This window comes from Poecilia reticulata, linkage group LG8, assembly GCF_000633615.1.
Source record: "Poecilia reticulata strain Guanapo linkage group LG8, Guppy_female_1.0+MT, whole genome shotgun sequence".
NCBI classification, from domain to species: Eukaryota; Metazoa; Chordata; class Actinopteri; order Cyprinodontiformes; family Poeciliidae; genus Poecilia; species Poecilia reticulata.
Window position 1 is genome coordinate 22191421 of NC_024338.1, and position 12110 is coordinate 22203530.

The 12110-nt window shown below is 35.0% G+C and overlaps 1 protein-coding gene across 1 annotated transcript in view; it reads right to left on the minus strand.

The window, feature by feature from the left end:
- LOC103469333 (GTPase IMAP family member 8-like) overlaps window positions 1–12110 on the minus strand; it is a 40158-nt gene that overhangs the window by 24262 nt on the left and 3786 nt on the right. The window contains exons 4-5 of the mRNA XM_017306339.1: window positions 1255–1805; window positions 1–487 (exon numbers count right to left, since the gene is read on the minus strand). Coding sequence (XP_017161828.1) covers window positions 1–487; window positions 1255–1805 — 1038 coding nt within the window. The remainder of the gene's footprint in view (window positions 488–1254; window positions 1806–12110) is intronic.

Consider the following 12110-nt stretch of genomic DNA (forward strand, 5'->3'; position numbering starts at 1 on the left):
TCACACTTGTTCACTATCCACTGCAGACCTTCATCACTCTCTATGCGCTCCTCTACAGTCTTCACTCCTAAACAGTCTCCATAGGTAAACAGAACAAGTGTGTGTTTCCAGATTTCTTCTCTAAACAGACTCATGTGTTCCTGAACAAATCTCAGATATGATTCATCAATGTTGATTATTACAGGAACAACCAGCAGCACAGCATGTGGTCCTGGAGGACACAGATTCACACTGTTCTCTATTTCCAGTTTATCCATCTCACTGGTTTCCTGAAGGATGTTGATGTAAAACCATCCAGGAGAATCGACCACTGTGAGACGCCTTCCTTCAACCACACTGTGGCTGATTTCACTGTGGGTTGTTCTGTCATCCTTTTCATTAACATTCAACATGCTTTTTCCTAGAATGGTGTTTCCTGTTGAGCTTTTGCCAGCAAATGATCCTCCAATCATCACTATTCTTAAATGGTTTGGAGGAACTTTTCCACCTAAACCAACAAAACAGAACAAATTTTGTAGTTTCTTCAACATAAAAATGTTTGCAACTCTGCTTTTCTGAGAGGGTTGAGCAGAAATTAGACGAGTCCAACAACTGCAAAGCCAAAACAACTCTTAATTATTGGTGGCTGAAAGAGAAAGGCCAAAAATAGTCTGGTGGTGAATCTGTTGCATGAAACGTGCTTTAAATTATTTTTAGTGACTGTCGTGTCTTTTAGCTGCCAGTGAACTACTAAAAGATGCAGAAAAGATAACAAACGAGATTATTTCTATGAAGTACTTCAACTAATTTCTCTGAGTTTATGCTGTTACTGAAAACCTTCCCCTGAAAGAAACATTAAATTATAGTTGTGTTTCTGCAGATGTAAGTATTTATTCGTAAAATACAATTTTATTGTAACTTATGCCTGATTTGATGTTTCCTTTCTTCAAATGAGGGTTTCATGTGATGAACTCACAGAAGATGTGAATCTTCAAACCTTTATTTTATTCAATATACAACACAATACCTTTTAAAAGGTACTATCTAATTAGCTCCACCTAATTAGATAGTTGTTGTTTTCTGTTTCTGATCAAGTTCTACTTGTTTTAACAGAAGCCAATAAATATAATTTTGTATATTATATCTTTTCCTAAAACTTCAATAATGTTAAGCTGAGTGTTGCATGTGATGTTGTCCCAGAAGATGAATCCTAAAACATTTACTTCCTTCCACAAAGAGCTCTGTACCTTATTAGAAACAAAACTTTTAACCTACCTTCAATCTGTAACTTCAGTTTGTTTCTTTGTTTCTGGACTTGATCAAACATTTTTGAGGCTCTTTCAGTCAAATCTCTCATTTCTTTTCTCAGAGTTTCTCCTTGACTTCTGTCAACAGAACAGTGTCTGAATCCATTGTTTGTAATCAGGGTCTCAATTTTCTCTAAAAGCTTCTTGACTTGATCTCTGTCTTCTCTGTTACTGATGTTGAGAAAATGTTTTCTGTTTCCACATTGTTGAAGAATCCACTGCAGGGTTGGACTTCTTCTGATTCTGGACTTTTTCTCATCATAGGTAGATGGAGCGACAGCAGTGAACAGCACGATGGTGTGACTGAAAACATCTGCATTGAAAAGTTTCAGGTGCTGCTTTAGTGATGCTTTGACCCACTGTGGTAAATATAAATCAACAGGAATGGCCAGCAGAAAGACATGAGGTCCTGGAGGACACAGATGGACACTGTTCTGGATTTCTATCTGATTCAGTTTTGGGGTGTCTTCTCTATGCCAAAACCACCACCATCCTGGAGTATCAACCACTGTGACTCGTCTGCTGAACACTTCCTGCTGCCTCACTTCACTCTGAGCTGTTCTTCTGCTGGTGTCAAAAACATTTTGACCCAGGATGAAGTTTCCAGCTGAACTTTTACCACTGAGAATGTCATTATGTCTTCCTCCAATCAACACAATCCTCAAGTCTGTAACAGGATGGCTTTGTGCTGTAAGAAGAAATAAGGTGCTAATTGGATACAGTTTAGAAACACCTACTTTGTTTATGCCAGCACATAATGTTCTAATGTTCTGTACATTCCTATTGAACATGTATGTGACAAAGTTGGTACTGGCACAAAATACACCTAAAACAAAAATAACTAGAATAGCAGAGGTAGCCATTTTGTCCAATCTCTTATATAAATGTCAAAATCTTTAAATTCAACATATTCAGCCAGTAAATATAATCCAAAATAGGTTAAACTCTAAGGGAAGGTTTTATGAAAATATCACTGACCTGAGTTGGAAATATCAACTGAAGCAGCCATTTAATTCGCTTCACTCTGCTGACATTTCTGCTTCTTGTTTCGTCTAACAAAACTTCTTCTTAATGCTTAATTCGTGCAGATGCGGATGCATGTGGCAATGACAGGTTGATAAAGTCAAACATGGTGAGGGAGAGCCACCTGCTGGAGGACTGGAGTAAATGCATTTCTACTCTGATGACCTAAAGCAGCTATATTAAAATAAAACAAACTTAAATCATAAAATAAACATTTACTCTATAGGACAATTAGCACAATATAATTAAATGTTAAAACATTACACAGTGATTTAAAATTTGAACTGAACAATTTAAAGATGTAAAAGGCTATATAGAAAATAAGATCTATCATCTGTTATGATATTCTGCTATTTTAGCTACTCTTGTCTCTTGGTTGTTGATCAGCTTTCTGTTCAAACTGTGAGTCTGTTTTTCACATGGATTGAAACGGACAAAAGCAAAGATCAACAGATGGACTAGCTTTTTGATTACTCGGGGCATAATTGTGGTAAAGGTGATTGAATGTGATTGCTGTCATTTTAGTCTCAATTTGTATTTATTCTGATGTTTTCCCTTGACTTGTATTTACAATTTTAATGACCGTTGTGTTGAGAAAGCAAGATATTTTCTACCTGTTGCTCGTTGTTATCCCGTCTCCCCAGGTCCGTTAATGTCGTGTGTAGAAGTGAAACCATAATGACAACAGTCCCTGTTCAACTTCACAGTCATCCAGAATTTTATTCAAACAATCATGTGCATAAAATCACACCAACAGCTCAACATTTAAAGGTGGTCTCAAACAGCCGTAATGACGTGTTGCTGTTTGCAGCCAGTGACCATGCAGGTGTTATCAAGGCCAAGGGCTGAATTCATCCACTGCCTAAGCTGTTCTCCCTGCACATTTTCCCAGAGTAGGAACAAGAGATGTGTTCATTTCATACAGAAACCTTTTACTCAAGAAAGTGGGACCAAAGTTTATCTTCTATCTGTGTTTCTCATTTCAAGCTGCCTCAAACTGGTTCGTGAACCACACAGAGCTCTCCTGGCCTCTCCTCTGACCCAATGGATCAAACAGTTGATTTTGATTATAAAAATTGACACACGTTTCATATAATATCTTCAAACTCTTATAAAAACAATAATATCTTCAAACTCTTATAAAAACAGACATGAGCAGTTTCAATACCAAAACATCTGTTACTATCAATATTTACTGATTAGTTTTCAACTTCTTTGGTTATAATTAACTAAAACATTTTCAAATGAATATATGATTTATAGACTCTTAAGAATGTGATCTATTATAAAAAGACTACTGTTTAGACTAATTTTAATCAAATCGTGATCATTATATCTAAGAAAAATGTTCTACTGATTAAGTTATATATTGATTAAACTATGAGTCTAAATCTAACCTAAATTGAGTCCTACTCAAAACAATCAGGACCAGTCTAATATTTCAACATGCGCTAAAGTTAAACATCATTAAAACTAGCATAATTAAAATAATATTTCCAACAGTTGTGAACTGGTTTTGCCTTTGATTGTGTGTTTTATAGTTTTTCTCCTGACTGCAAGGCACATTTCCTAATGGTGACAAGAATAAAATTATATTGAAACCTCAAGAAGTTGTCCAAAATTGTTGTGCTCTATGAATGAAAATAAGGGAAAAATACTGAATCCAAGCTCCATATTTCTTATTTTTCAGGCATCAGAATGAAACAGTGTCCTTTATTTTACACAGATAAAAACATCCGTGAGCAAACTCATTTTACTTTTTTACACATATATGTTATTTGCACATCTTTATATCTCAGGGAGAAAGTCACACAGGTTCCACTGAGCTCAAAAATCAATGTTAGGGTTTCAACCACAACACGTTAATTTTGTATTCACTCAACATCTGAATGTGGACTTACATGCACATTTGTGTTGATTTTATATTGAATTAAAGATAAGGAATCAATATTGCATTTTTTGGTCTGATAGGTCTACATCATAACATCATTAGGAGTTTCTTCAGTGGTGTTAAACACACAACATTGTTGGCAGACAATGGGCATTATGTCGTCCACAATTATCTTACATTACCATATTCCCAAAAATGTGTGTACACAAAATGACAACATGGCATTATTATTACATTTTATTTAGGAAAACAGGCATAGATGATCTGTAAACATATTTTTCTCCTCTTTGACTGTCAGAACAACAGTCAGTATCCATGAGGCCTTGTAGTGTATGAACCAGGGAAACAGTACAAGTTGGGGTAACCCAAGCTTGACTCTGGTTGGTGTCCCGTTGTTTCCTTGCAATGCCTTCCTCCTGCTCTGCCGCATAACAAAGCAGAAGAATTGGAGGATTGTTTGATGGCTGATCCAATTGTCGACCTTAATCTTAAATTCAACCTTTTTGACCAACATTGAATTACCATTGCTTTCTATGTGGGTATTGATCATCCATGATGTATGTAATACAAGTTTTCACTAACTTTGGGTTGCACAATCATGTAAAAAAAAAAAATCAGAGCTAAAGTATAGTTTAGTTAGCTAAAGTAGCTATAAAACTACCAATTTTATTATCTGTACTGCTTTCTTAAGAATCTTTAATTCCTGTCTGTGTCTCTTCAATCTTCTCAAGAAGCTCCTTTACCTAATTATCACTGAGGTCTATATTGTTGAGGAAATGATGCCTGTTCCCACACTTGTTCACTTGGGGGTCATCAACCCTTCATGACAACTAATTGATAGTATCTACATACCAACCAGTAGTTTAGGAGTGATGCTGCTAGAAAATTGACATAAACAATGAGCTCTCCAGAGCTGGACTGGTAATTAGGAAACGGCTACTTGTCCCTGGAACAATGTTAAAATCTGACAGGTACAATTAAGCTTCAACACGCAGCCACACAACTATGAAAGCACAAAGTTTTAAAAATGTCCTACATATTATTGACCATTCTAGGAGACTTCATAATTTAAGTGGAAATAATGACACTTAATATATTTCCACTGCTGTCAAAATACTAAAATGAGTCAAATTTGACCCGAACCATGGTTACCTAATGTCACATGACAATAGACACAATTATCTTTCTAAAATATATAAAAAAATTTTAGTGAAGTCAATTTAATGTGTGAGACTCAAATAATTGAATATTATGTTGCATAAAAGTCATATCTTAATATGATTAAAGCTAAAGAAAATGTTTAATTAGCTAGTTAGATGTTTTGCCCAGCAGAGGGCAGTCCAGAGCCAGAAGCAGTAGGTGTGGCAGAAGTTTGACTGGTGTCAGGTCCTACACCTGCAGGTGTAGGACCTGACACAAGCATGCTTGTAAAAAATGTGAACTCGTTTAACTTTGCTTTTTTTTTTTTTTTTTTTTTTTTTTTTACAATATTGTATGCATACATATTGAGTACTTTAAGATGAATTTAAAAATATGCAGTTCAAATATTAAGTCGATGTAAACATTTAATAGCTTTTATTAAGGTTAAGTTGTTGACTGAAGCAGTGATTTGCAGTTATGTAATTTTGTTCACCATTTAAAGGGGCAGTATTATGTATTTTTGAGCCATGGACTGCTATTTATTAGCACAATCAAGTAACTGCCTTATATTGGCGCCAGTTGTTATAAAAGGTGGGTTGGGAGTTTTGGGGACATCCTACCATTGTTATTCTACCATTAAGAACAATGAAATACACAATACATCACTTTGCTCAATTGGTTACCCTTTATATAAAAAGGATTACATTTTTTTTATAAATAGCCTTGAGATTACATTTCTTGTCAATGGGCATAATATAAATAAACTGAATTGTGCTACATTGTATTAAATTACTAACACAGTTTAATTTTAATCAGAAGTGTTCAAATGAAACCTTTAATTTGAATATGACCCAATGTAAATATGTGTGTGGATCCAGTTTTTATCAAAATGATCAAGTTGAAGTTGGGCCACAAAACTTTTATTTTTTATTTAATTTTTATTAAAGATACAAAAACAAAACAGGTGAAACAAATAAAATTGACATATTGATTTGCAGGAATATGTGAATCATTGTACATTTCAAATATAAAAATAATATTCTGGGTTCCTTTTAACAAAGGAAAGGGATATCATTTCCACATTTCAGCATTCTTATTTTTATGTATTCTCAGCAGAAGTCTCAGAATTTGTGTCATTCTTTCTTTTGGAACATTTGCTATATTTAGTCAGGTTTATTTAAGCAATTAAATGCAAATTTTGGTGCATCCAAGTCTGTTTTTGAATAAAAATAAATGAATAGTTCTGGTCTTATTTAATCAAACACTAGAAAACAAAAAAAAGAGCATGATATTGGAGAAGGAACACTTTGTGTTGTAATTACCATATTTTCCACACTATAAGGCGCACCTAAAAACCTTCAATTTCCTCAAAAGCTGACAGTGCGCCTTATAATCCGGTGCACCTTATATATGGACCAATATTGAGCCACAACAGGTCTAGCAACTACGGTAAGCAGCCGCCGACTTCATTTTCGCCCGTAGAAGAAGAAGCGTGCGGTGCATGCTGGGATAGTTGTCAGAATGCTGGTTTGTAATCTATTAATAAAGTTTGACTGACCTATCTACCTACCAACCTGATAATCAGGTCGTCTGCAGGTCATTTAGCACCATTTTCTCCACAAACATGCTGTGCGCAAACGGAGAAAGGTGACCATCGTCCGGCCACGCCCCGGCCCGGTCGTGGAAGGCTCTACTCGCCGACTGGAGTCGGACTGTTTTTTAAACATTCACTTTAATGCAGCTTCATCTGCATAACGTAACTCCATCCTCTACTGTGGCATTAATTCTATGCACGTTATATATGAAAAAGTTTTAAAATAGGCCATTCATTGAAGGTGCGCCTTATAATCCGGTGCGCCTTATAGTGCGTAAAATACGGTAATGTCTTCCATTTTAAGACTATTTTTTTCCAGTTAGCATGTTGCTGTGATTTCTAAAAAAAATATTCTATATGCATCAACCACCTGTGCTGGGGGTCAAATATGTACCATTGCTTAAATGCAGTCTGGGGCCACAAATAATCAGTTGTAGGAACGACATGGCCCCCTGTGCCGCACTTTGTACCCCCTTGAAAAGAAGGTTGAAGTGACAACCACATCTGAATGTTTCGTTAAGGTGAGGCCCCAAACTGGTTCTTGTACTGTCACAGAGCTTGTTCTGACTTGTAGAAGGATGCTCAAGTCTGGCCTGACTAGATAAAATGAAAGTATGATGGCAAACAAACTCAGACATGTTTTGAAAGAAAAAACCAGGGTAGTATTGATATGTAACGTTGTTGTCTTTATGCAGTCGAGTTACTCACAGTGGGTAGAGGGTCCAAAAATTTTACTGAAGAGTAGGGACCGGTCATATCATTCATTGGATCAACTTGAAAACTGAAAATCAAGACACTGACAGTCATCCATTACTTCAGTGGAGATATTTTGACAGATGGAAGAAATTAAAATGAACAAAGTTCCAGAGCATTACGAAATGTGCACAAGCTTTTACTTTTTGCAGGGTTTTTTTGTGACATATTTTTGTGTTGAGAATTTTTTTAAAGAAAGAAAGAAACAAGATTCTTAGTTTTTCACATTTGCATTCTTAAAAATAACATGAGGGGGAAACACTTAACTTATAAAACTAATCTTTTGTTGAACCACAACAGTTTAATGTATTTAAATATCTTTATTTACATGTGGTAGCTGGTTCAGACTGTATTTTGTTAGACAAATTAGTTTCTATTTATCTATTTTGTATTTTCTTTGATGCATTATGGTGTGAATTTGTGTACATGAATATTTTTTCATGTAATATTTATAAAGGAAAGTAAAAAGTCTTAAAATCCCCCTGATCTCAACTTGAGTTGTGTTCTGTTATTGGACTTGTTTGCTTGTCATGGATTATAAAAAACAAACACCATATTCAAGCATAAGGAAGTCCATTTGTGCTTTTGGCACCAGAAACCCCAGGCTGCAGTCTGATTATCTACTTTGTTGTTATTGCAGTTGCACGTTTTGGACTCTTGGGTGAAGAGAGGAGCAGAGATGTTCAGTGTCTGGCTGATGTTTCCTTTTTACTTTTAACTACATGTTTAATCCAAAGACCTAATAAATGTAGCCTAGATGTCCTGCCTATGAATTTAGACAAACGTTAGACACATTGTCAGGATAAAGTGTTTTGATGTTTGCCATAATTATGTTTCAGACTGTTAAATTACATTATACAAGAATAACTCAAGTAAACACAAAATGCAGGTTCTAAATTATGGTTTTTATCATACAAAGAAGAAAAAAAAGATCATCTTCCTTCTTGTGCCAGTTCTCCCAAGTAATTGTGGGTTGTTTTGAGTATCAAGATAGTCTCATGTAGTATGTTTGTGGAGGACCCAAATGCAGTAGGCTTGACACATTAAAATAGAGTTGAATATTTAATAATAAAATTGAATAACAAAAAAATCTTACAAAAACCACAAGAAAAACACAAACCATAAATCAGGGAGAAGCAGACAGCAAGGATCAGACAGGCGAAAATAAACGTAGAATAGACAAACCAGCAAGGAGGAACTGAGGATAAGATGCTTAAATACTGAGGAGCAGAAGACCTGGACTGATGAGCTAATTGATTGCAGGTGTGAGGGGAGAGAGAAGACAGCAGACTCAATGAGAGGGTCTCTCTACCTCGCCTCACAGAGAGGGGCGAAGGAGAGTACAGGGAGTAAACCTAATAAAACTAGAATGACTAAACACAAGAAATAAACATAAATTAGAATCACTAAGAACGGGCTGAACATAAGAAAAGCATGAACAGTACTTATCTAAAGAAACTAACATAATATAATAAAAATCAAATCAAACCAAACCAAACCACAAAACAGCTCAAACACTCAAAATCCTAACAGATAGTTTCTGAGATTGGTTTTGTTTGTTGTCAGTTTGAAGAATTGTTTGTTTTGTTTGGCCATTTTCATTTGACTGCACAATGTATGTAGAGTTACCTTCTCTCACCTGCTTATATTAGAAAATATATAAATGTCTTCTTGTAAACGATCAGAGTTCCTGCTTCACTCTTTCTTAAACGTTTTTGTCCAACAACAATAATCCTGGTAGGTATTAAATTGTGGTAATGTATAACAAAGAGCAAATGAATAAAAACCTCCTTTTAAATTCAAATATTTTTGTCATATTGCTTTCACACAGCCCTCAACAACATGGGTGGCCCAATGCATAAGCAAGCTAAGCAGCTGCATAAAGAACCCCAGCCCTTCATGGCCCCTCCATAGATCTAGTATTTTAACATTTGTTTGTTGAGAATGAAAGTAAAGTACTATTACATTTAATAGATTCAGCATAAATAAAATAAAATAAAAGATAAAAGACCTCTGCCTAACAGGTCTTTTACACAGACCTCTGTTATTCAGAGGTCTGTGACACAGTTAGGCAGAGGTGTACAAGAGATATTGCAGGATATATTTATAAGGTTTTTGAATAAAACAAGACAGGACTAAATATGTTTCAACTTTCTGATAAACAATCTTATACAGAAGAAGCTGCAGGTTAGCTTTAACAAGCTCTGTGTTCAGATAACCCCACTGCTTCAGATCATGAATATAAAAACATCACATAAATCAAAACTCTCCTTATCCTAAATATCTGATTTAGCATTCGTGTTAAACTCAAACATTTTACATATTTGTGCATGGCAAACAACCTGCCTGAAAAAGGAGTTTAATGAACAAAAAGCATAAACATTTTTTAGATTTCTTTGCATTTTAAAACCTGTTTAGATTACATTGGTAATTGTAAGACCCTAACATTAATTTGAGTAATTAAAAACACACCGGGTGCTTGGTGGAGGTCTATTATTTTAATTTTATTTTTTTATTTCCTTTGTTTAACCAGGGAAACTCTGTTGAGATCCAGATCTGATTTTTAAGAGGGACCTGGGCAGAAATCTGCAATACACAGCAACTTGGTTACAAAATAAAATTAATTAATACATATGCACAAGTGTAAAACAGTTGAAAACAATTTAAAAACAGTGACACTGTTTAAAAGAATCACGTTGTCTCTTTATTGTTTGGCAAATGTTTGGTGTGTTGATGGGAGGTTTTTGTAAATGATTTTTTTTACCACTTTTTTATACTTGAAACATCAAATTAAGTTTACTTTTGTTTTTGGCTAAGTTGTAAGACATTTTTCGTACTTATTTTGTTGCTTTTTTTTATTTTTTATTTTTTACAAGAAATAAAGAAAATATTTTTTCAAAACAAATTAAGTCGGAAGTGCATGCAAATCAAACCACGTTTTCACCCACGGCCTTTGTTGGACTTTTGAATGTCCAACAAAGGCCATTTATGGACATTCAAACAAATGGCCTTTGTTTGAAAGGCCATTTCAATGTTCTATGTTCCTGGTTTTTGGAACATAGAAGGCCGCGACATATTTTTTACACTACTTTCACATCATCCCCTGCTTAGTCTGGTATCTAATATGTAGTTTTTTAGTCCAACTGTAGTTTTTGTTATATTAACCAGAAATGTACAGCTCATAGTCAGAGCATCTCAATAAAGATTATCTTCATGAGGTTTTTGAAGAAACACGTTTCATCTATTTGATGAAGAGTCTATAACAAAAAAGTTGCAGCTTAGTTATAACAAGCTCTGTCTTTAGATCACTTTTTTTTTGTATTTATGGGTTATAAAAGAAAAAAACTCTGATTATCTCACCTGATTGGATCTACTATTTGTAAGAGACGTATACACTGTCTGGCCAATTATGCAAAATAGCCAAAACAGTTTAATTAAAAAAAGTTGAAAAATGCTTGTTGCGCTTGTTAAATTAAATAAGACTCAGATATCATAGTTTGTTTTCTTGTTCTCTCATGTTCATAAAAGTTGGTTCAAATTATATTTTTATAAAGTCTTCTTGCCTTAACAAGAGTTCTTGCGTTGAATCCTTGAGTTGTTTGAGAACATGTTCAGAGGAACTTTCTTGTTTTCAGTGAAATAAATATTTGGTTGATGTGCTGCTATTAGGGGACTTTAATCAGTCTTTTCCATATAAGTGGCTGAGGAACAAATGCTGCCGATCCCAGAGCTGATCTCTGACTCTCTGACTCTGTTATTCAGCCATTCAGCAACTTGGTCATGCGCTCGTCGTCTCCTGTTCTCTGAAATGCTCCCATATTCTGAGGCAACATCTCCGCTCACTGAAACAGAAAGATTATATTTTATTCTTGTTTTTGTTTTGTTTACTTTAGTATTTTCTGACGTCATCTGTTTCTCCTCTGTTAAGTTTGACGTAGACAATGTTAAAGTCTCTCTAAATAAATATTGATTGACTGTTAGACGTAAAATGTTGTCCAGATTAAATTTAAACATAGAATATTGAATTTAATCAAATTAGACTTACTGTCTGAGATGTAATCCTCATCCATGCTATGTGCCATTTTTGTAACAGATACTGTTGGTTCCTCTGATTCATTTGACAAAACCTTCAACATTTTCTCTATCAGGTCCTGCTCTCGTTGGTTCAACTCGTCTTCTGTCAGGGTGCGTTGCTTTCCATGCCAAGGTAGGATCTGAAATGTCCTTTTTTTTAGTTCCATTGTGAAGAATCCTCTGTTTTGTGTTATCATGTTAATAATTTTTTGGAACAGTTCTTTGACTTGAACAGGATCATTGTAGCTACAGGGGTTTAGAACATGGTATCTGTTCCCACATTTCTCCAGAAGCTCCTGGAGCTCCTTTCCCTCTCTGATGATGTAATTCTCTACAGGGAGGCCATTGA